General features: G+C 36.1%; 1 protein-coding gene across 1 annotated transcript; it reads right to left on the bottom strand.

Annotated features, from left to right (window-relative positions):
• Window positions 1-955: 955 nt before the first annotated feature.
• LOC110716034 (transcription factor bHLH128-like) lies at window positions 956-16,848 on the bottom strand. The gene is made up of 6 exons (XM_021894669.1): window positions 16,146-16,848; window positions 8,893-9,260; window positions 7,986-8,108; window positions 2,367-2,432; window positions 1,451-1,519; window positions 956-1,312 (listed from the first exon to the last, which is right to left on the bottom strand). The coding sequence occupies exons 1-6, from the start codon at window positions 16,564-16,566 to the stop codon at window positions 1,259-1,261; spliced, it is 1,101 nt and encodes a 366-aa protein (XP_021750361.1). The 5' UTR covers window positions 16,567-16,848; the 3' UTR covers window positions 956-1,258.
• Window positions 16,849-24,999: the final 8,151 nt, after the last annotated feature.

Here is a 24,999-nt window from a genome sequence, read left to right as displayed (position 1 = left end):
AAGTGGGTGATTGTCTTGATGCCGAAACTGAGAAACTACTGAGTGAATTTCATGAGACAGCTGAAACAGGACAAGCAATGTCACCCTTGGATGATAGTATTCAACAAAGCCCGAAGAGGGAAAAATTGGAGGGTGAAGGTCAGCTTCCTGAAGCAAGAGCACTGACTACCCCCTCAGATAATCAGTCTGATCATCAGTCAGAAGATCAACACTGCCTAGACAATAAGGAGATACAAGGTAATTTTGATGGCCAAGCACAGCCTCCTAAAGAAAAGCCATCGAAGGTTACAGCGATACAAGTTCCCCTGTCTTCGAAAGATCAGCTGCGCTCCAGGGTAAAGCGCCAATGTCCAGATAGAACTTGAAGTAGACTTGGTAAAATTCTATCTTAAGCATCTTCAGTAGAATAATTACTATAGCTGTTATTACTTATTAGGAGTTAAGTCTACTATTCGTTTCTTTTTTGGTGCTTAAGTTTACTACATTGAGAACAAGTGCAATACATTAGTTTTGTTCGTAGAGCCCGGGAGAGATATAATGTAATTTTGTTGCTGAACAATACAAAAACACAATAAATTATTGTGTGACCACCTTAACCAGGCCTTTTTATCTCCTTAGAAATGCTACTATCCTTTCGTTCACCATAATAGGTAAAATGCAAGTTGATGAGAATGTGTACATACTAGAGTAAAACGAGAGTCAAGACCATTTAGCTGTGAATCATACTATGGTAGTTGCATCTCATAACACAAATAAATAATACTGCAAGTTATACTAAATGCAGTCAATGTGCAGTATTTATTTAAGCCATATTAGGGAAATCAGATTGCTTTGATATGGAATTTTACTTCCAGCTTTAGGAAAGTTTTGCTAACATTAACCACTACATAAAAAGCTGTAAAATCACGCCATAAACCAGCTTAGGCCGTGCCTTGAACTGTTGCACACTCTTGTAGTCTTGCTAAATGCTTTGAATTTAGATAAGCTAGTTCAATTAACTAAAGTAAAATTGCATGAACAATGCTTACAAAAATTGAACAGCATAAAACTACCAAATGAAAAGAGGGAGGGATCATCTATTTAACTCTCTTAAACCTCCCCAATTAATTAGTTAGTAAGGAAAAATTACATGTTTATGTACAAACAAAAATCCACTGTTTAGTTTTGGCAATCGATCATTCTTTGATCACCAAGCTTCCATTGAGGCGGCCATAACCTGTTGAGAGTCAAGACTTCGTTCCAGAGTTAGGACTCCATATCAATTATTTGGCTTGCATCCACACGTGCAATGATCTAGGTCTTCATTCAGTTTCTAAAAACAAAACAAATGCTTGAGTTTAGACCACGGAAAATTTGGCAATTCAAGACAAATAAAACTGAACTAAGAAGTGTTTCGGAAAAGATAGTAGTCACTTGTTCAATATTAATGCGTGTGATCTAGAGAGATTACCTCAATCTGGCCTTGAAGTCCTTTGATGTGCTGCACTGCTAAGTCTAGCATGTCTGAATAGCTTGTTTGCTGCAAACAGAAAGCACAAACCAAATGGAAAAATCGTTATAGCAGATATCCCAGTCCCAAAATATTACTCCGTATGTTACATATTTATTATTTAGTTCGTCCCAATATAATATACCACGTGGTCACATACTTTCTAGTTCAATTCTAACTTTCTAAGTAGAAATTCAATTTCCCAGGTATTTTACCCTTGATCACCACGAAAACTAAGAAAATTCTTCATATTTCAACCAACCCAAAACATGGGGTTGATACCCTTCTAAAGTGTGAGATGAAAATTATGTTGGTATGGTAGAGATGCAAAAATTATAGTAGTAGAGCTAATAATATAGTAGACAAGAAATTATGGTACTTTAGCTAAACTCCATAACAAATACTCCACAATTCCACATAAAATGAGTTGCTTTAGATTTTTTTAAGATAGAAGGAGAGATCATAATTCGGTCTTTCTAAAGAGCGCAAGACTAGTTGGTAAGCTTTAAATATATTGTATTTTTGGCAGCTTTGTCACCAAAGTCAAAAGAAAAGGCCTATGAAAAAGAGTTAAAATAGAAAAATGGTGAACCCAAAGGGAAACCTAGCTATTTACTCATTAATTTCTTTACTTTTGCTACGTTAATACAGAAAGATTATTTCCTTATGTATTACCACGGTGTCATAAATCGTAACTGCTTAAAAATAGAATATGAGTTAGGTTAACACGTCCCTCATAGAATCATAGACACTCAATAGAAAAACATATGATATTTTTTCAAAGTCATAAATCACAAAATCAAATGAAACGAGTTGAAGATGCCCGAAACCAAAAAAAAAAAAAAAAAAGGGTTGAAGTTTGAAATAGAAAAATTACCTTGTCCATATTGGGAACAAGCTCTTGTAACTTCTTTAATTTCCCACTTATCCTAGTTCTTCTTTCCTGCAGCACGAACATTATAACAAGAATGTAAGAAAAGATAAAATCTAAAAATTCCCTACATGAAAAGCATGAAAGCATATTAAAGAATCAATTGAGGGAGGGGAATTTATAATAAATAGAAAAAACCAATTATATTAATTAACTAAGCTTCATATATATACACAATTTTGGATCATATCATATAATTTGATTCATGTTTAATACTCCATATGTGACAATAAAAGGTGTTAATAATGGTAGATTATAAATAGTGAATTTATAGCAATTTGTAAGAAAAAATGAAAGTGAAAATCTATGATGAATTTAATCTATATTGATCCTCAAATATATCTTTCTTTTTACAAATTTTTAATCACATTGGAGGTGAAATTGACTCTAATTAATGCAAATTTATATTCTTTTGTTTTACAATAGTTTGAATTTTGAGAGTAATGTTTCACTACCATGAACGTAGTCATAAGATCATCAATTACGAAAATTGTACTTTGTACATAAATTTATTGCAAAATTTGTTCAATCAAACAGGCAATTCAATAGATCTCTACTTTAGTATGTTGAAGTAATTGACATTTAATTCTTCAAAAAAAAAAAAAAGTAATTGACATTTAACTAGTAGAAATGATGAAGGGCAGCAGGAAGCAAATGATTATGCGAGTATTATGGAAGCAAGTACGATACTATCTTTGGGTATTCGACAGGTAAGAAGAGCAGAAATCCAAGAGCTCAACCGTGTCTCCCGGGCTACGACATCTCCTTTTCTTCGCCTATCACCTGCTGATTTAGGGGGGCTTCCGAATCTCCCCCTTACGGAATTTGACCCTCCGAACAGCCCAATAACCCATATTAGTTCATTTAATTTTACGGAATTGTTCAACTACGATGAAGAAGGGTGTAACAAGAAAAGAGTACGGGAGGCAGTAGGCCATCTGCCGCATTCTTGTGATGGGGATTCTATTAGGTATAGTGAGTCGGATTTCGAATGGGTTCAAAGGAAAAGAACTAGGAGGCTTTACAGGTGGTCGGAGAAAGGGGGCTTTTCGATTTGGCTTAAGGATAAAGGAGGAGATAGTAAGTTTGCTTCCAAGGCAATTTCAGATCCTGATATGGCTCGTGAACTTGGAGTGGAGGTTGATGGAGACCTTTGCAGGAGGGGCAAGAACAAAAGACCCCAAGGACATTCTTCTTCTTCAACTGAGTCCTTTAAACGGCAAAAGAGTGAGGAGGTGACTTCGGTCTTGAGGGAAGTTAGGGACGACATGGATATCGACCTTCAGTTACCTGTTATGAACTTGATGAGGTTATCGTCGGGTGGTGAGGAGGCTGCACCAAGTCAGCCCCCAATGGATAGATGAAGGTAGTGGCGTGGAATTGTAGGGGTCTCAATGATCCATACTCGCCTACAATTCCCTACCTAGTATGGATCTTTCAAATGAAGTTACCTACATTTTTATTTATTTCAGAAACTAAAATGAATTTTGCTTGTGCGGTAGCTAGATTAAGTGCTATTAACCCTACTACCGCTTTTGGGTGGGATTCGGATGGTAGTAGCGGGGGCCTTTTAGTTTTAAGTTGGTCTAGTGATAAAGTTGAATGCATGTACTCCTCAAAAAATTTTATCTTTTGTAAAATGATCAATATGAATGGAAGTATGAAATATGTACTTTTCTTTTATGGTGAGCCTCAAGTAGAAAATAGAAAAATCATTTGGGAGCAACTTCAATGGTTTTTAGAAGAGTACAAAAATGTTCTAGTCATAGGAGATTTTAATCAAGTTGAAAGTGGGAGTGATAAGCTAGGGGGCTCGGTCCGAATAAGAGGAGTCGATGCCTTCCTAGATTGGAGGTTCAGCAGCAATGTGACGGAAGTTCCTTTTTCGGGGCCACGGTTTACCTGGAGTAATAAAAGGGAGGGAGAAGACCTTATTCTAGAAAGGCTTGATCGTGCCTACATTACAGAGGAATGGTTTGCTCATTCCCCGAATGGGAGAATTTTTCATGAACCAATTGTTTGCTCCGATCATGCGGCAATCACTTATCATGATCAGCCTAGTTCTACCACTTCTAATAGACCTTATCAAATTGAGAATTGGTGTCTCAATTTTCCAGAAATCAGAGGAATAGTGGAAGGTGTATGGAAGGAGGAGTATCAGGGTTCGTACATGTTCCAGCTTTCCAGGAAGCTGGGTAAACTAAGGTCAAACCTTCAACATTGGTGCTTGGAAAATAAGAAGGTATGGGGGATCAACTGGAAAAAGATTACTAAGGATCTTCAAAGCACAGGGATGAACATAACCTCGCTTAAGGAAGGAGAGGGGTATGTTAAGCATATCAACATGCTTCTGCCTGAAAGCCAATTGTGTTTTCGATTTTGGAAGCAAAGAATGAAGGCGAATTGGGTGAGACTAGGGGATTGCCCAACGCCAACAATGTATAGGAAGGTAAAACAAAGACAGTTACACAACGAGATTTTGACGCTGAAGACTGGGAATGACATGTGGGTAGAGGGGCAAAAGGAGGTGGAAGAGTTAATCTTAACCTCGATAAAGGAAGTCTACAACCCAGTCTTAAATGATTCTCATGGGGAAGATATCGACTTGTTGCTTAGGCAACTTGATATTCCTGTGCTCAGGGATGAGGATAAAATCTGGCTCGATAGGGATTTTTCTGAGGGGGAGATCAAACAGGCTATGTTCAAGATGCACTGTTCCAAATCTCCTGGCCCCGATGGTTTTACCGTGGATTTTTTTAAAACCTACTGGTATGAGGTAGGGCAGCTGGTGATTGATAGTGTAAAACAATTCCTACGAACAAGAAATATGCTCAAAGAATGGAACCAGTCTCTGCTAGTTTTGATTCCAAAAGTTAAGACCCCAGAGCTGGCAAGTCAATTTAGACCTATTAGTTTATGCAACACGATCTACAAATGCATTTCCAAATGCTTGGTTAATAGGCTCAAGCCGATTCTCCCAAGCCTTATTTCGGAAAACCAACATGCTTTTATACCAGGAAGGTATATGGAAGATAATATTCTCTTGAGTCATGAACTTATGCATCTTATTAATTCAAGGAGGGGTTCTAATTTTACAGCAATTAAGATTGATATGTCAAAAGCTTATGATAGAGTGGACTGGCTCTTTCTTCTGAAAGTTTTGCAGGCGTTTGGGTTCTCAAATCACTGGATACGGATGATTTCACAGTGTGTCTCAACGGTGAGTTTCAAAACAATTATTAATAGGAAGGCTACTAATCCTTTTGTTCCGCAGTGTGGTTTGAGACAAGGGGATCCCCTCTCCCCGTACCTATTTATTTTCTGTATGGATATCTTGTCAAGAATATTATCTTTGGCAGAAGATATCAAGCTTATTAAGGGTCTGAAAGTCTCGCGAAGATCCCCATCGATCTCTCACCTTTTCTTCGCAGATGATGTTATGCTTTTCTTCAAAGCAAATAAAGATTCATGTTTGTGTATAGCGGACATTCTTTCTAGGTTTGGGAAAGCTTCTAGTCAACAATTAAGTCTCCAGAAGTCTGTTATAAAGTTTTCTCCGGATGTTTCCCCTGTGGAAAAGTTAGCTATAAAACAGGTTCTCTTTATGCCAGAAACTGAGAATATGGGGATTCACCTGGGTTCCCCTATTGATATTAGGGGGAAAAAGAACTCCTCCTTCCAGTTCCTGGTTGACAAAGTGGCGGAAAGAATCATCTCGTGGGCCCCCTTACATCTATCCCAGTCAACAAAGTTAATTCTCATTAATACGGTTTTGGTAGGCATGTCTGCGCATGTTATGAAGTGTATGAAACTTCCCCAGAGCATCGCAAACAAAATTGACTCCCTAATTGCTCGATTCTGGTGGGCTGGTAATGGGAATAAGGGGTTGCACTGGGTGAGTAGAAGTCTCATCCAACTTCCGAAGAGTATGGGAGGGCTGGGAATAAGGGGTATTTCGAATCTTAACGACGCTCTTCTTTTCAAGCAAGCGACGAGGATGCACCTAAATCCTCTCTGTTAGCAAGAGTACATAGAGGTTTTCAACATTGTAGTATATGCCATTTTGCTAGCCCTTATAGAAGACAAGGGAATCCTTCAGTGGGGAGGTCAAGTATACAGAAAATGGTTCATTCCTTCAAGGAAGGTTTTGCGTGGAAAGTGGGAAATGGAGAAAGCATCAGGGCTCTCAGCATGCCGTGGGTTAAGGGGGAAATCCCTCTAGTTAAGGATGGTATTATTCTAAGGGCAGCTTTGAATTGGAAAGTAAGTGATTTCATTAACGGTGATACTTTAACTTGGAATGCAGGAAGGATAAGGGAGTGTTTTGAGTGGAATAGTGCAAAAGCGATCCTGGCAATGGAGCTCCCTCTTTCAACTGAAGAGGATTTCCTCTACTGGAAATATCACCCCTCCGGCAAATACACTGTTAAAACTGGGTATTACTACCTATCAAAGGATGAAGGAATGGAAAGCACTTCGTCTTTGAATAGGGATCTAGAGTTTGTAAAGCTGGTTTGGAGAATGAACATTCAACCGAAGTGGAAAGTTTTCCTGTGGAAGCTGTTTCATGATGGAATAGCAGTGAAAGGTAATCTAGCTAGACGAGGGATACAAGTTGAAACTGAGTGTGACTACTGTGGGATGACTTTGGAAGATAGCCAACATCTGTTTAGATTTTGTAACCTGGCAAAGGAAGTTTGGGAGAATAGCTCTCTCACCATTTGCCCTGACATTCCTGGGTCTTCTTCTTCTTTGAGGAGATGGATCCAGCACTATATCCTGCTCTTTAATAGCGAGGATGGAAAGAATAGTAATCGTAGTGTTTTGTTCATAGCCTCACTATGGAGTATATGGAAAATGAGAAATGCAGTATGCTTTATAAGGTCCACAGGAACAAGTAGTCTGGTAGTGGAGTCCATAAAGCTTGCAATGGAGGAGCATGAGCTCTTCAGGCAACAAGGAAGTTTAGCAGACGAGAGGGAGGTTGCCAGCAAGGATAATCCCATTATTCCCCCGGGTTTCAACTATGTTCAGCTAGGAAAGGAAAAACTTGGTTTTGACAATTTCATAGTGGAAGCCGATGGCTCCTGGGATAAGAACACAATGAGATCAGGGGTAGGATGGGCAGTAAAGGATTATATACATGGTGTTGCCAGGGATGAAGGGGGGAAATATGGTACTACAGCATCAGTCATCCAATGTGAGGTATGGGCTTGTCTTGAAGCTATGAAGTGGGCTCGGGCTAAAGGGAAACAGGGAATTCTTCTCTTATCTGACTCCATCTCCCTCCTGAATAATTTACAAGATCACCAGGGGAAGGAAATCTCGATTTATTGGCTGCTAAAAGAGTTAAGAATAGTCGGAGCTTCGTTTCGAAGATGCACAATCTTAAAAGTTAATAGGGATCAGGTTCAACGAGCTAACGACATTGCTAGGAAATGTCGGATAGATTGCACTTCTTTGTTGTAGTTTTTTTTTTACGTTTTGTTTCCTTTGCTTTTGTCAAAAAAAAAAAAAATAACTAGTAGAAATGAAAAGAAGCATTATTGGAAAAGTTATACTGACCCTTTCAGCAATGCTTCTAGGGTGAGTTGCAAATCCACGCTTAGCACGAATTTTACAAGGGACCGAATTTTCAGGTACTTGCATCAGCCTCTCCATTGTTGCCATCTCTAACGCCAATGCTTGCTATAAAAATGGAATTAAAAACAATTGTGAACATAGATATACAACAGTTTTATGACAACATTCAATTTTTAAATAAGACTTTTTGTAAGAAAATACCTAATAAAATCCAAAATTTGTGAGAAACCACCTAATAAAAAAATGTTGTAAGAAACTACCTTATAAAAGGAACAATGTTTGTAAAGACTACTTAGCCAAATTTTCCATGTTGACCAATTATTCCAACATTGACCCACCACAAAATCCCTCGGAAACCACCCTCTTTGGGTGTTTTCAGGGTTTGAGGGTGGTTTCAGCCTAGTGGAGGTAGTTTTCAAGCGGGTTGTGTTGGTTTTGGGGATAAAAGCGGGTGGTTTTGGAGGTGTTTTATGGTGGGTCAATGCTGAAAAAGTCGGTCAAAGATTGAAATCCGGCCAAAGGTAATCTTTTACAACATTTTACCTTTTACCTTTTATTAGATAATTTCTTAGAACTTTTTTTTAATTAGGTAGTTTCTCGCAAAAAATTCTTTTAAATATAATAAAGAGATTAGGACTCTTTGGAATTCCATAGAGTTTCATTGCAAAACAAATTGACAATGAGAATATTACTTCTATACTTATATGGCTCTATAACATGGTTATTATTTTATTTCATCTTCTCTAATGTTTGACAACAAATACATGTTCGTGCACAACACATATCTACGAAACTCAACAGACTATGCATGAATAATGTTAAGTGTATACATCTATCTTGCTCGCTCTAATTAATGCTCTTAATAAACCTACAAGAAAAAAGAAGTTACCTGGGAATCAATGGCCCCTAAACCATAAAGGATATCGTCATTGATAGTTTTCCCTCGTTTGTTTGATGATGTCGAAATTACAAAGTTGTTTTCGCTGTCATCCCAAGCAGTCAGTGAAAATCCAGAGGGTGAGCGAGATTGTGAAGCAACTGATTTCTCACGCTCATGATCATCGTGGCCATGGGAGCTCATGCCTTCAAGAACATTCTCATTTACCTCTGAAATTTGAGAGAGAGAATGATGATCTTTTCTTGTGAAGCTCAATTGAGAGCCTAACCTTGATAGCATGTGCTGATCATGACCTATTGAACTCCCAGCTAGTCCATTATTGTAATTCACATCAAATCCTTTTGGAACAGAATTATATCCTACATAGGTAAATATTTTCAAATTGGTTCTCGACAAAAAAATATATATACACAAAATATTGGACAATTCATCATGGACATACGTGTACATACATACAACAATTTAAACTTTGCATAGTACGTACAAAGACCAACACCTTCCAACCTGAAATTTAAACCTCATTAGGGATCGATAATTTGGAGGGAACTTCCTCCTCTACCCCCTCCTCTTAGTTTTACCAGGTCGGCCTATTAGGGATTTCGGTTCAATAGGGTCTTTCAATTTAATTAAAGCAAATACGAGATTAATAGAAGTATGAATTTATTTAATTTAAAAATCTTTATACTATATTATAAAAAGCGTTTCAACAAAAGCTATGTGTCAAGTGACACTCTCCCTTATTTGTCTCACATTCCATGTGTTTAACTTATAATAATAATAATTTTAAAAATAGAATTATTCAATTTTCATATAAGATTTGAACATATAATCTTCGATTCTAACACTATATGCCTTACCACCAAGCCATCTAATTTTATGTTCTCTTTTGAAAACAAAATGTGAATAACAAATTTAATCACAAGAATATTGTGCCATAAATTAAATTTATATTGTTGGTTAACTCCATATAATGGTAAACTCAGCTCCATGTAATGACCCCGGGATATTGTCCAGGTCCAAATATTAGTAAATTAATTAAAGGAGTTTTTGTCGGTCATATCGTACGGCAAGCTGACACACACCAAAACACTGACCGATAAAGTAATCCCTGACCGACCGAGTAACTCATGACCGAGTAATCCCGACCACACAGTGTGGCCAACCACATGTAAATTTGTTGTAATTTAATGTTTAAAAAAAACCTTTTTTTTTTGTATGACTAGGGGAGCTAACACGCAAGCTAGCCATATCTGACGATCTCTTTCAGCTTGGCCTTATGCTATAAATTTAGTTGTTGGCGATTAACATGAACATTAATGACACCAAATATGTAAACAAATATCTTTAGAGGTATGAATGTCCACACATTATTCATAGTAGTTAAAAAAAAAACAATTTATAAGCAAACATCAATGAATAAATGTCCACACATTATTAATAGTAGTTCAAAAACAAAGGCAATTAACATTAATGAGGGCATATAAGTAAACAAACAGTTTTAGATATATGTCTATGCACTATTTATAAGAGTTTGCTTGAACTTTTTAAAAGGTAGGGAAGTGATATTTATAGCTTGGTGGTAGAGAAGCAAAGAAGACTACTTTTGGACGTTACATGAGTTTTTTTTTTTTTTTTTTTTTTTTTTTTTTTTTTTTTTTTTTTACTTAAAGAGCTTGAAAGACTAGTTGTGTTTTTTTTCTTTTTAATTTATTTTTTTGTCAGTATAATAATAATACAAGGACAACAATAAATTATATTGGATTGCTTTTGGGTTTATTTTATTTTATTTTTTTTTTATTTCTGTTTATTATACATTCTAATATATTTATATATTTATGTAGTTAGATAAAACATGACTTATTTCTAGCTAATAGATAGTAATAAGTGTGGTCTTTATTTAATGAGGTCTAGTATTCAAATTTCTTTGAAGACATTTTTAGTTAACTATAACATGAAACAAAGATTGTTGAATGGAGTAGGAGAGTACATGTGACACATCGACATTTTTACGTTTTTAATAACACTTTTTAATATAAAAGTATATATAAGTAATAGTGCTATGTGCATGCAATGCATAAAGGTGGCGTTTTTCGCAAATTTGTACTATGGTTTTGATGTTTTTCACAATATAATTGTTTTTACACCTCTGACATCTTGTTTAATGCCTTTCAACATCTTATTTAATGTCTTTCAAACTTGTTTTTGAAGTTTAAAAAGCCTCTCAACTATTTATAATTTAATTTTTTGAGGTCTTGTTTCATATTTTATGAAAATTCTTGATTGCATAAAGGCTAATATTTTTTACATGTGTAATATTAGTAGTATATTATTTGATGTTATTGTCTTAATATGTTGAGTTTCCCTTGAAGACATATTTTTATATCTTTGGAAGATTCTAAATTGTGGTTAAATTTAGGAAACTAACATTACTATATAAAATATTGGGCATGTTCGACAATAGCTTTTGAGTAGCTTTTAGTAGTTTGACTTATTCAAACCATTACTTAGTAAAAAATATTAGTGTTTGGCAATGAAGTGGTGGGAGTAGAGGTTAGTGCGCGATTGGAGTAGCTTTTGTGAAAAATTGATATTATTAGTTTTTGTGAAAAGCTAGATAGTTGTTGGGGGTTTTTCTTCTATATTTTTAGAATTTCACAACTAATAGCTAGTCAACAGCTAGTTTACCAAACACTCATACTTAATTATCTATTTCCACAACTAACAGCTACACATTCATTTAACAACTATTATCACAGCTAACAGCTACCTTTACATCTACATTTTGCCGAACACGGCCTATATTTATTATTATTTTTATATTATTAGGGGCAATTTAGGGAGCTCTTTCACTCTCCCTGCCCCCTTGGCTTTTATAATAAAGTTAAAGAAAGATAAAGATAGATAGATATAGATATAGATTATTCAACTTGGAGGTCACTATGTGCGTGGCACCTTGTCATCTAGTGATAAGAGATGACACATGTAAGACTCTATTCTTTTCAACTTATTTTAGCTAAGTGAATTGTTTTTAATGAATTGAAATTATTTTTGCTGAAATTAAATTACTTTTATTGAACTTAAATTATTTTTTATTGATTAAAACTTATTTTTACTGATTCTTTATTATATTTGTTCTTTGAAGTTATTGATTTTTAGACCTTATTATATTCACCTTATTTTCACTTATTTTAATTCTCATAAGCTCAAATAAATTAAAATAAGATAAATTAATTAAATAGAACACACTCTTATCGAGTAAAACTTATTTTTTTACTAAATATTATAAGAATAGAGTGAAGAGAATATGGCCTAATTAAGAATATTTTACTTATTCTTACATCTTTATAATAATCATGATTCTAATTCTAATGACCAAAAAAACTAACTTATACGTATCCCTCCACTTGTGTGTGTATTTTTTTTGGCAGTTTTATAACATCATTCAATGCAAATATTTAGGCATTTTATCTTTAAAAGCCCCCTATAATTACATACTTATTAATAATAGCTAATATTTTACTCCCCCTTTCCCAAAATTAATATTTTACCCCCTGATCACAAAATTAATATTACCTCCGCTTTTTAGTTAACACATTTTAACCTTTGACACTACTCACAAATTGACTTGTTTTTGAGATTATAACCACGATACAACATAATATCATGTGAGATTTTATTTGAGCCGTCTCAATGAAAATTTTATTTTATCGACTTTTTAAAATGTTACAATGTTGAAAATCAGAGGTATTAATCATTAAAATTGTGCATTAGCAAATGTAATAAAAGATACTTCCTCTGTTTCATTTACTTGCAACACACCATTTTGACATGTACTTTAAGGGATATATTAGACTAGATATACAAACAAATTAAGTGACAAACTTTTACCACTAATAAGAAAATATAAGTAGTAAGTTGCTACAGTTTAAATTTTATAGATTAATTCGTCCATTTACTTAGTTTAATCACCTCCTTAAATAGTTTGCCATGGCCTATACGGTATGTGCTATACACTGCGAAAGTATGTACCAACCCACAAAAAAAAATAAAAAAATAAAAATAAAAATAAAATAAAATATAGGAAGGAAGTATTTTACTCCCTCATCCCCAAAATATAATACTTCATAGTTGTATTTCATATTGGGAACACCCAAAATAGTGTGCTTGTTTCTAATCTTTCTATTTATTATATTACATAACTAGTTTAGTCTCGTACGTTATTTGAAAAATAGTTGTCAATATTCTTTATTTAAAATAGTTGTCAATATTCTTTATTTGAAAAATGTTTACTCGTAATCATAATCTCATTCATTAATTTTGATAGAAATATTGTACTTGTATTATTTAGTCTTGAACTTAGGAAGAAGAAGAAAAAAAAAAAAAAAAAAGAGAGAGAAAAAAAGGATGATGTCAAAAATAGTTTTGGCGGGAAAAAATTTCATGAGAAGTTGACATATGTCCCTTAATGATGTCAGCATGTTTTGTTTTAATAATAGTTAATAGATTTCACTATAATACACCAATTTAGGGCTTGTTTGACATCTTTTTTGTTTCATTTTTTTTAACAAAAAACCAAAACCAGGAAACAAGAAAAAAGTGTTTTCACTTTTTTGTTGTTCGTTTTAAAATTATGATGATTTTAATATGTTTGACTAATTTTTAAATTATTATATGACATATATCATATGATTTTGAAAAATAAAAACCAAAAAAAACAAATAACCACAATGATACCAAACGAACCCTTATTTATCTTTCAATAAGTTTTTTTTGCCGTCGTTATTTAATTTTTTCTATGCCATATAAAATACACCTATATCTCTTTTTTTTAAAAAAAAATTGTTTCAAAAAAAAAAAAAACACCTATATTTAAATCTTCATAAACTGGTTGTTGTGTTTAAATGTTAGAAAGATAAAAAAAAGATAATTGACCAATTATTTATATTATTAAATGTCATTTAGAATATTATAGAAAAAATTAAACAAACCATATATTATGAGACGCAGGGAATTAGACATCGAGACGATTCAAACTATTGCTCTATTTGGTAATTAGCTGGTAGCTGATTGTATTAGCTGAATTGACTAGCTGGTTTGATTAGCTAGTTGTAATTAGCTGATTGTGTAAAAGTATTTGGTAAATAGTTCTTGATTGTTAGCTGTTTTAGTGTATTTAAGAGCCAAAAAGCTAATTGTTCAATAAGCTAATTTTAAAAATAAAGTTCTTATAATGAGCTTTTTCTAAAAGAGCTTTTTGAGTCCAAAAAGCTCTTTTAATAAGCTATTTACCAAACACCCAAATTAATTTTTTTAATTGGTCAAATATCTAATTGGGCAAAATAAGTTAAAAGCACTTTATCAAACAAGGCCTAAGTTTTATATATTTATCGATAGAGTATTAATTTGTATGTGAATTGGGATCTATAAAGATTTTATAAAAGTACAACATAATGATGAGTACAAACAAAACCTTTTTTTGTACAATGTAGTTACCTGTATAAATACAGTTGGTTTACCTCTTTCTTTAAAAATGCATTAATGCATCGATTTATGATTCTAATTCAATTACATATTAACTAGATAGAAACAAGCTGATAAATATACCATTGCATATGTATTAGCATAATTAAGCCATTATTAAAATTAATTTTGAAAGAGATTTTATTGACTTGTGTTCAACAATAACATTGACGTACAAGATTCCTTATTAATTTACTCAAAAAAAAAAAAAAGATTCCTTATTAATAATTTTATTTGAAGAAATAAAATGAGAATCGTCTTATGATTGACTAAGGCCTTATTCACTTCACCTTAAAAAAATAATACACAGTAAAAATAATTTCAGTAACCTTAAAGAAGAAATAAAATAGAGGATCAGTAAAAATAATTTCAGTTCAGCAAAAAATAATTTCAATTCAGTTTAATTAATTTCAGTTTAATAAAAATTATTTAAGTTCAGCAAAGATAATTTCAGCTCAGTAAAAATAATTTCAATTCAACAAAAATAAGTTGAAGTGAACATGGCCTGATTCAAAATTGAACGATTTATAAATCTCCCAAGGTTTACCATTTCTATATTTAATCCTTTTTCTATAGGAATTTTAGCAACAAAGCTACCGAATAATTATTTCTTTTTGTAATTTAATATATGCCAAATAGCAATTGGGCATACATTAAATAAGTTGATGACATCAAATCAAAATGTAGCACCAAACAAAAGACTTGAAATCTATTTGTGGAAATTTCCTAAAAATAAAAGTCTAGTGATAGAAAAAAGGAATACTTCCTTAGTCAAGATTTTGAATACATGAGAAAATTCACGTTCTCTACAACTAATATATAGTAGCCTAGTAGATTTCCGTTTAATGACTAGTTAAATGAGTGCTAAACAAACCAAAAAAAAATAATAATATTATTTTATGTTAGATTTTGATGTAATTAAGTCATCTAGATATAAAAGAATATACTAGTATCTCGTAATTTAGTAGTTGCATTAGTAATTTTTTGGGAATTATAAAAGAGTAATGATATATTGATATTATTGCTATATGTAGCCCTTAAGGTTAAAAATAAGTATTATATATCTTTTCTTATTTGGTATTAATTTAGGAATGCAGGACAAAATCACGTATAAATTAATGTAATTAATATTTATTTATTAATTTTTCGATTTTTAGCTCTTTATATGTAACCGTAAGGGATATATATAGCAATTTCCATTATAAATTACCATAAACATATTGAGTCTACCACAATTCAATTCCTAAAAAAAAAAATTTAAACATTTCATGTTTCACAAATATATTGATGAGACACGCACAATTGTATAAATACATAACAAGTAGGGCATAAAATGAGAGAGATCTACAATATTGGTACACATTTTTATATTATTATCACAAAAATGTTCCACCAAAAAAAAGTAAAATTGTCACTTAGATGTAAATTTTAAGAAGATAAACTTGGAATTTCCCAAAGCATATCTAATAAGTCAAATAAAATTCCAATTGTCTCTAGTTGCATGGTAAAGCTTTTCAGAAATTTCTCAACCTAGTAATTTCTAATATTATATTAAAATTGCACATGACATAAAAACATTAAATTAGTTAAGCAAGTTGTTCATAAAATATCAACCCAAAAAAGTTGTAAAAGAAAGATTCAAAACAAAAAGGTGCAAGTTGATCATTATTTTACAAACATAAAACAAAAAAAATAAAAAACCAAAAGAGAAAAAAAAAAAGTACCAATATCAGAAGCAAGATGACTAAGAAACCCCGCCGGAGAGCTACTATGTCGAATCAAATTCGAAGACGACGTTGTCTTGGACGTAGAATCCATCCCGTTATTATTATTATTATTATTATTATTACTATTACTATTATTCGATGACGACTTGGTCAAACCGTACGGACCTTGATGGAGCAAGGTGAGGGTATCTCTTGATGAGTTAGTCGAATTAAGTTTTGTTTGATTGGATTCGAAGAAGTGGTGTTGGTGTATTTGGTGGTTGTGGTGGTGGTGGTTACCGACGATGGAGTCGACCGTGTTGGAGAGGAGGTTACTAGGGGCGGAGTCGTAGCGCATGAGATTTGGGTTGCTATTGTTATTAGATTGGGTGTTGGAGGATGACTGTTGTTGTTGGGAGGAGGAAGATGAAGAGTACATTGGTGTTGTAGGATAATTCAACTTAAGAGGTTAGGAGTTGTGAAAGAGAGAGAAGAAAGAAAGAAAACAATGGGCAAGGACGAGAATGGGAGAAAACAAAAAAAGCGGTATCGTTTGATTTATTTAAACAGTACGGTTCGTGACTTGAGAGCGCAAGTCAATTTCTTTTTTTTTTTTTTTTTTTCCGTTTTTAATTAATGAAATTATTAAGTTATACTCAAATTGGATGTCTTTAGATAAAATTAATGTGCATATTTTTTCAACAACTTGGTATTAATTTTTTAGCAAATGTGTTATGGAGAAGAAGTGTTAAAAATTAATTGGAGCCGAAAATAAACTAAGTGATGTGATGTAAAATTAGATTCAATTGGGTACAATTATTTAGTGTTATCAAATTTAAAATGACCCAATTTAACTAGACTATCCGACCGGCCTCCCCAACCGACATAAGTCACTCCTCTACTATAGTTTAGAGGTGTATTTTGAATAGTTGGATTGGTTAGGTTGGGTCTATCTACTTCGTCGGGTTTGAGTAATGCTGAATTATTATGCCCACATAAATCAAAATTTAAATCGGGTATTTTTAGATTATGTCCAATTTAGTCAAATCGAGTCAGATTTTGACACTGTACTTCTACATGCAAGTATATACAGATATAAGAAAAAAAAATGACAGAACTACTGATCAAACATTGCATTGAATTTCATGTAAAGGATAAAAGTGTAGATCTAAGGAACTAATATAGGGTGTAAATAATTAATGGACCTGGTTCACCCATTAATTTACTATGGACCACGAATATTAGAGACACTAGACATGGTCGTTTATTAATAAATAAGAAAAAAAAAAGGTCACTATGTTAAAATAAATAAAAGTCATTGTGTTAGTACAAAAGTCAAAAGAGGTTATATTTTTTAATGGAAGTTTTATTATAAGGGTCAATATAATAATAAAGGTCACTATGTCAAAATTAAGGTCACTATGTTCAACATTACGTCGACTGACATGTGTGTACTTCAGGTTCACAATAATATTAAAAGTCAGTACATTAAATTAGGATTACTATATTCAAAATAACACAACATCAGTTGCGCATTAATATATGGATCTCAAATTCACCGTGATATTATGGTGAAGCAGGTCCATACAAGTTTTTTTTTTTGTAAATAATTACTTTCTCTGAGTTTTTTTAAGTGCATTGCTTTGAGTATCACATAGTTTTAAGATTGGAGCGGGATTTGAATAAGTTAAAATATTATTTAAGTAGGTTTGTTGGGAATAAAAACTAAAAAAAAAAAATTATATATTAAGGTAATATTTTATTAAAAATAAGGGTCGTGAATAGAGACAAATAATTATTAGAAGGGGATCATGTGAGGAGAGAAAAACATTAATAAAAAAAATAAAATTAAATAAAATGTCCAGAAACGAAAATGATGCACTTTAAGCTTTGTTTGGATAGGAAACAAGGTAGGAAAGGAAGGGGAGGGATAGAAGAGGAAGGGACGAGAGAAGAAAGGGAGGAGGAGGTGAGCTCATTTTTCCCTCCAAATCTTTCCAATTTTGGAGAGATTATGCTTATTAAAGAGAGAGGGAAAATGAATCCCTCCCTCTCCTTTTCCTTCCTTCCCCCAATCCTTTACCCAAACAAGAGAGTTTGTCCCCCTCCCTTCTCTTCCTTTCATTTCCTTCTATCCAAACAAAGTGTAAAAGATGGTCAAATATAAAAAGTGATGCACTTAAAAAAAAAATAAAAAATGGAGTGGTAGTCATCATCAATAATGAATCCTTTTTATTTAAATTTATTTAAACAATTTGGCACACACTCATATATACCACTTCCAAAGTTCCAATCTCTATTGTTGTAATTGTGGGAGGTTACTGAAAAGCAGTTGCCTTTTTGTTATTACTTATCAAGTAGAAAATGGAGACACAACAATTATTAATATGATATTTTGTTCCTTTTAAAAGTAAAATAAAATTTACTACTAATAAAGTTGGATTCATTTTTATTCCAAAAAAAAAAAGAGAGAAAAAAAAAACAGAAAAAAAAGAAAAAAAGGTTGGATTCATTAACGAAAACCAGCTGCATATTAAGTTTTTGCATGTATTATATTAAAAAGTTTAGGGTACATCAACTATCAAGCTCTCATTTTTTCTTGATTCGTGAATACAAGTCATATTTAATCCTTGGAATAATGATAAATTGAGTAATTAACTAAATAAACTATTGAATAAATTAAAGAAAAAAAGATTGCTAGATTGAATCATGTGCTAACGACCAAGTAAACAGAGATAGTGGCATTAAAATAATACATCAAGTGGACAATTAAATTTTTAATTATATCTTTTTGAAATACAAGTGGACTTTATATTAATTGTAAAATTCCAATTGTATATAAATTTTGGTAACCATGCATTAGATTCATTGAATTAAGATGCAAGAGATCCCTTAATCCATCATCTCTGTCTGTTTTACTGTTTTTAGTAGGATATCCTTATGGTCCGGCGGCAGTTGGTTTACATGTTACTCAATTTGGTATAGTACAATTGTGGTAGTACCCGTATGATATAACGTATTACTTTGGATATAAAGTACGTTCTAGTTTAATTAATTAGGACCATAAATATTTGCTAACTCTAAGGACATGCTTGAATTGGGGTAGATGTATTACTAGAGTAATAAAAGTCAAACTAAGTAAAATGAAAGTGAAAATAGGGAAGGAGGAGATAGTGATGGTGATAGTAAGGAAAATTATGTAGTGATGGTGTGGTATGAGGTGAAAAAAGAGGAACTAATACCCTCATTTTGGGGGTAATAGTTACACTAGGGGGAGGGTGGGTAACTATTACCCTCATTATGAGGGTAATAATTCCTCCATCTCTCTCTTTTCCTCATGGCAGAATTACTTTATTTCATTTGTAAACATTATGCCTCCTACAACAACACCTGTAATTATTTATGTTTTTTCAAGTTTGACTTTTATTACCCTCTTAATATATTACCCCCAATTCAAGTAAGACCTAAATAACCAACCAATAACCTTAGATTGTTGACCAAAGTTCCATTTGTTTTTTTTTTTTAAAGTACTCCGTAACACACTAGCTTGGAGGAGGAAGTACTAGACAAGGCCTGTGATGTATGGCCAAATACAAAACATGGACGTTTTAGGAAACTAAGCTTCCCGAAGAAAATAATTACAAATTTGGTTGCGTGGCAAAAGTATTTACAAAAATAAGCTTCTGGGGTAAACCGCTGCCTCGGGCAGCGTTTTACCCTCTATTTTTTAAAAAAAAAAAATTCTGCTACAAAAACGCTGCCCCAGGCAGCGTTTTTATAGTTTGACTTTTTTTTTCCTCGTTTATTTTTTTTAAAAATTAATTAAAAAAAAAGGCAACAGCATAAAACGCTGCCCCAGGCAGCGTCTTATGCTTAAACATAAGACGCTGCCCCAGGCAGCGTCTTATCTTGTTAATGAAACGCTGCCCCAGGCAGCGTTTCTGTCTGGTTGTAAAACCAGAAACTCGAGCTTCGTTTTCAATCACGTTTGCTCTTCATTCCTTCGCCTCCTTCGCAATCCTCTTCCTTCCCTTCCCAAATTTCCTCTTCAATCCTCTTCAACCCAATTTCGTATTACATCCAATTCAAGGTATGGTTAAATATTAGTTGAGTATTTACAAATTGTTCGTTATGTTTGTTGAATTCTTGAATTGTTGGTTAGTGTTGTTGAATTATTGAATTGTTGGATATTGTTGTTGAATTGTTGGTTAGTGTTGTTGAATTCATGAATTGTTGGTTAGTGTTGTTGAATTGTTGGTTAGTGTTGTTGAATTATTGGTTATTGTTGAATTTCTTGAATTGTTGAATTTCTAGGGTTTATGTTGAATTTTGGGGGTTTTTGTTGAATTTAGGGGTTTAGGGTTGAGTTGATGAATTGTGATTGTTAAATATTAATTTGGATAATGTAGAATTGTTGGTGTTGAAATATTGAAGATGTTAAGTATTTGAATTTCTAGAATTATTGCTTGTTAATGGTGACCTAGTGATGCTTAGTCAGTGAACAGATACCATGGACAGAGAGGTGCATTTGCCCGGACCGCTTGACCCTTCCGTGCTTACACTCCAGGCCACGCACCGGAGCACTGCCGTATGGGATCAATCGGTAACATTTACTTCCTATGCCAACATACTTAAGAATGCTCCTTGAAATTATCGTTTTACACTTACGTTTATGTATTTCATTTGCAGGTTGATCCCGCGAAGCCGCTTGTTTGCAGACACCACACAGCCAGAGTAATGGTGGGGTGGGCCGTCGAGGCACGCGTCCTAGAGTACATCGAGCTCGCTGGTTTTGGAGGAATTCACCGGATGGCCTTCAGGGCCATCGACCGAGCGCTTGTGACTGGGTCTTGCGGCAATATGGGATACGTCAGCCGGTCCCTCAGCCATGTGACACCAGCACTCGTTTGCACGGGGTTGACCGACGAGGAAAGGCAGAGACGGATTGGTCGGTGGAGCATCGTGCGTACGTAGAGCTCTGGCATCGCCGACTGGAGTTCGTTGTGGGCGGTGTACCGATGCAGGGCGTCCTCCAGCCTCACGATCCGTACATGGTCTGGTACCAGTGGATTACCCGGCGTTTCATCAACCCCAGCTACACACCTCCCTCCACCCATTACCATCCAGCATATGACGTGATTTATGGATATGTGAGTTTCACTTCCAACCGATTAATTTTCATCTCTTTTTAGGTTTCTATGCATAACTGATCAATGATTATTGCAGGCGGCAGACATGGCATCGATGGTTGACGCGCTGTCCCTTAGCCTGGCTGACGGGCCCACCGGGAACGAGGTCCAGCGGGTTCGGGATATGGGCATGGCCACCTTGCGTCGATATGGACATGACTACCTCGTCCCCCAACGGGACACGTATGATGGCCACTCGATGCATTCGCAGTTCGAGCTCGGACAGAGTAGTTGTGGAGGTGATTTTACGACGCCGACATTCTCAGAGGACTACACCTTCCACAGCACTGCGCCGTCCTGCTCCCAGGAGGTGCCAGATACCAGCCAGCTGACTCCCCCGCCGCCTCTAGACCCATTCACCACCATTACTCATTACAGGCGGCGGCGTGTCAGACAGAGGGCCGAGCAACATGACCTAGATCAATTGCCCCGGATAGATGAATCGGGATAGTGTTAGCTTAGTTATTTCATGTAGTAAAATTTTTGTATAGATTAGGTATATAACATTTACATTTCTAATATAATAAATGTTTTTCGGTCAACATTTGTGTGTTATGTTCTTTGTTTCCCAATATGTTTTGATTTATGTATATATTGACTTGTCAACGGTGGTGGTGGAAGGTAGTGGTGTGAGGTGGAAGGTTGTTGGAGGTGGTGGTGGTGGAAGGTTGTTGGAGGTGGTGGTGGACGGTTGTTGGAAGGTGGTTGTGGTGGTGGGAGGTCGGGGTGGAAGGTCGGGGTGGACGGCGGTGGAGGAAGGTGGTGGAAGGCGGTGGTGGAAGGTGATGGTTGGAGGTGGTGGTGGAAGGTGGTGGTTGGAGGTGGTGGAAGGCGGTGGTGGTGGAAGGCGGTGGTGGTGGAAGGTGGAAGGTGGTGGAGGTGATGGTTGGAGGTGGTGGAGGGCGGTGGTGGAAAGGGGTTGGAGGTGGTGGAAGGTGGTGGAAGGTGGTGGTGGTTGATTAGGGGATTTTTATCCACCAATCACCGTCTGACAAGTGGACCAACCAGGTTCCGCCACGTGTCCTTCACGTAGGCCAATAGGAGCCTGCCACGTGTCAATCACAGATACGTCCTCTACGGACCAATTGAGACACGCCACGTGTCCACCCATGCCAAATGGGAAAACCGGCCAACAAGGCCCAATCCTGTTTAGAGGCCCAGTCAGCCCTAGGTTTACCCTAAACCTAGAGAGTGGCACGCTTCCCGAGGTTATAAATACCCCTCTTAATCCTCATTAAGAGGGAGAGGACTCGAAAACAACACACGGATTACACATTAAACACTCTCACCTAGAGAGACTAAATCACTTTAATTTCCGCATTTATTACTCCTTAATCAGGTACTAACTTGACCGTTGGAGGCGGAGCTCCTACCACAAGGAGTCTTCGTTGTTTTGCAGGTACAGGCGTCCGGTTCCAGTCTCGGTGTTGTAACTCTCCCGCAGGACACCAGAAAACCCCGAAACATTTTTGGCGCCGTCTGTGGGGAGAATACTTCTGAGATGGCATCCACGTTTGTACCGACTTTTGAAGAGAGGCGTCCCCTAGACGACCCTCAAATCCAGTCGGACCATGATACTGACAATGAACTTGAAGTTGAAGCTCACACAGCTCCAGACGGGACCCTAAGGGCCCGACGTACCCGTCAGACCGAAAGGAGGGAACGGGAACATTTTCAAACTGTAAGCGAGCCAACATGCGCACCGTCTGTTTGGCAGCAGGCGACTGATGGGTCTGCTCCCATCACAAGGAACGAACTCATGACCTTCATGAGGGACTTCAAGGGAGAAATTCAAAAGTTGCTTAATAAGAAGCCTGTTCCGGCCAAGGAACAGTCGGCTAAGAAACCTTCCACCTCAGGCAAGAGGAAGCCGGTTCAAGGGCGAGAGGGAACTCCTCATCCTAAATCCAGGAAGTGGGAGCCGCCTGCCCTTGACCTCACAAAATACCGTTTTCCTACTCCAGGAAATAGGAAACCTGTTCGTCACATTCAGGCGGACGGGTCGAAGAAAACATACACAGACGCTCGTCTGCTGTTAGAACAGAAGAAGAGTGACCGACTGTCAGAGTCGGCCTCTACTTCAAATTTTCAAGAAAGTCTGCGAAATACCTCGATGAGGCATATCCAGTCGTATCATGAGAGTCAGTCAGGCGGCACCTCCCGTCAGTCAGGCTTTCCTAGCGACCAGGCGGTACCAAACTTACCGTTTGTACCACAGCAACAGTATTTTATGCAGCCACCTCCGTTTGGTGGACACGCAGCTAAAAATGTCCAACCTTTGGACTGGCAGCTACGGTTGCTTAGACTTGGTGAACAGCCGTCGGCCTTCTCCAAGGAAATCACTGAAGCCGCTCAGCCGGCCAAAGTGAAAAATGTGTTAGTAGGCGCCTATGATGGCACTACTAACCCAGAAGATCATCTGATGGCATTCTCCAACCTAATGTACCTTCAAGGGTTGGATGATCCCACTTGGTGCAAGTGTTTTCCAGCGACTCTCAAAGGAATTGCACAGCAATGGTTCGGCAACCTGCCGACTGGTTGTGTAAACAACTTCAGGACGCTTGCTTACTTGTTCACCTCCAACTTCGCCATGAACATTCCTGCGAAGAAGACGACCCTTGATTTGGGAACAATTCAGCAGGGTGAGAAGGAGGGGCTTCGATCCTACATCAGGCGGTTTAACCTGATGAGAATACAGATTCAAGGGTTACCGGATGAGGTAGCTTATACTGACTTTTTCAGGGGTCTCAAAGACGGGTCGACCTTCAAATTTGATCTGGTTCGAAAGAGGGTGGCGACTCTTCAGGAGGCCTTGATTGAAGCAGAAGCCTATATACAGGCAACTGATCTTTGTATTACAGTGAAGCAGTCGGACGGGAAAAAGTTCGACAAAAAAGAAGGACGACAGATACAGTCGTCAAACAAGGAAAAGAAGAGAAAAGAGGTCTGGGCGGCTGATTCCTCTAAACAGCCGGCCCAGAAGAAGAAAAAAGAATTCAAACCATACTCCCCAAAGTATGCGTTTAGCAAGGATAGCCAAACTATCCTAAACGAAATCAAGGGACGGATCTCTATTGAGAAGCCGTTCCCCATGAAGGGTTCTGCAAGCAACCGGAACCAAGATAAATTCTGTGATTATCATGAAGATGTTGGTCATCACACCAACGAATGCATCAGTCTCATGCGGTATCTAGACCGCCTGGCTGAGCAAGGTGATCTTGACTCTTTTGTCAAGAAATCCACGGGGAGCACTTCCTCGAAAAAACAGTCGGCCAAAAAGAATCAACAGGCCGACAGCTCTGATACAGATGATGCAGTCGTCTACACTATTGCAGGCGGCTTCGCAGGAGGAGGTCCCACTATTAGGGGCAACAAAGACAATATCAGGCGGCTAGATGTAAATTATGTTCACCCAGAACGGCCCTCCAAAAATTCATTTCCTGAGATTGTCATTACTGAAGAAGATCTAGGAGGGGTCAGGGGGCCGCATGACGACCCTATCGTCATTGAATGTAAAGTGGCCAATCAGAGAGTTGGCCGAATCCTCATAGATACCGGAAGCTCCTCAGATCTTATCAGTAGCAAATGTCTGTCAAAATTGAAGTACAAAATTGATTGTATACATCCGGCCTCCCACCCTTTAGTAGGGTTTGGAGGAGGAGTCGTCCACCCTGTAGGACGAG

The sequence above is a fragment of the Chenopodium quinoa genome, unplaced genomic scaffold (assembly GCF_001683475.1).
Source record: "Chenopodium quinoa cultivar QQ74 unplaced genomic scaffold, ASM168347v1, whole genome shotgun sequence".
Classification (NCBI taxonomy): Eukaryota; Viridiplantae; Streptophyta; class Magnoliopsida; order Caryophyllales; family Amaranthaceae; genus Chenopodium; species Chenopodium quinoa.
The sequence above is the reverse complement of the archived record's forward strand: the minus strand, read 5'-3'. Positions and strand labels throughout refer to the sequence as shown.

Coding starts and splice junctions, on each gene's coding strand:
- LOC110716034 (XM_021894669.1), bottom strand. CDS start 16,566: ATGTACTCTTCATCTTCCTCCTCCCAACAACAACAGTCATCCTCCAAC. Junction 8,109..8,892: donor TAGGGGCCATTGATTCCCAG/GTAACTTCTTTT, acceptor CCATTTTTATAG/CAAGCATTGGCGTTAGAGAT. Junction 1,313..1,450: donor GACTTCAAGGCCAGATTGAG/GTAATCTCTCTA, acceptor TTTTGTTTTTAG/AAACTGAATGAAGACCTAGA.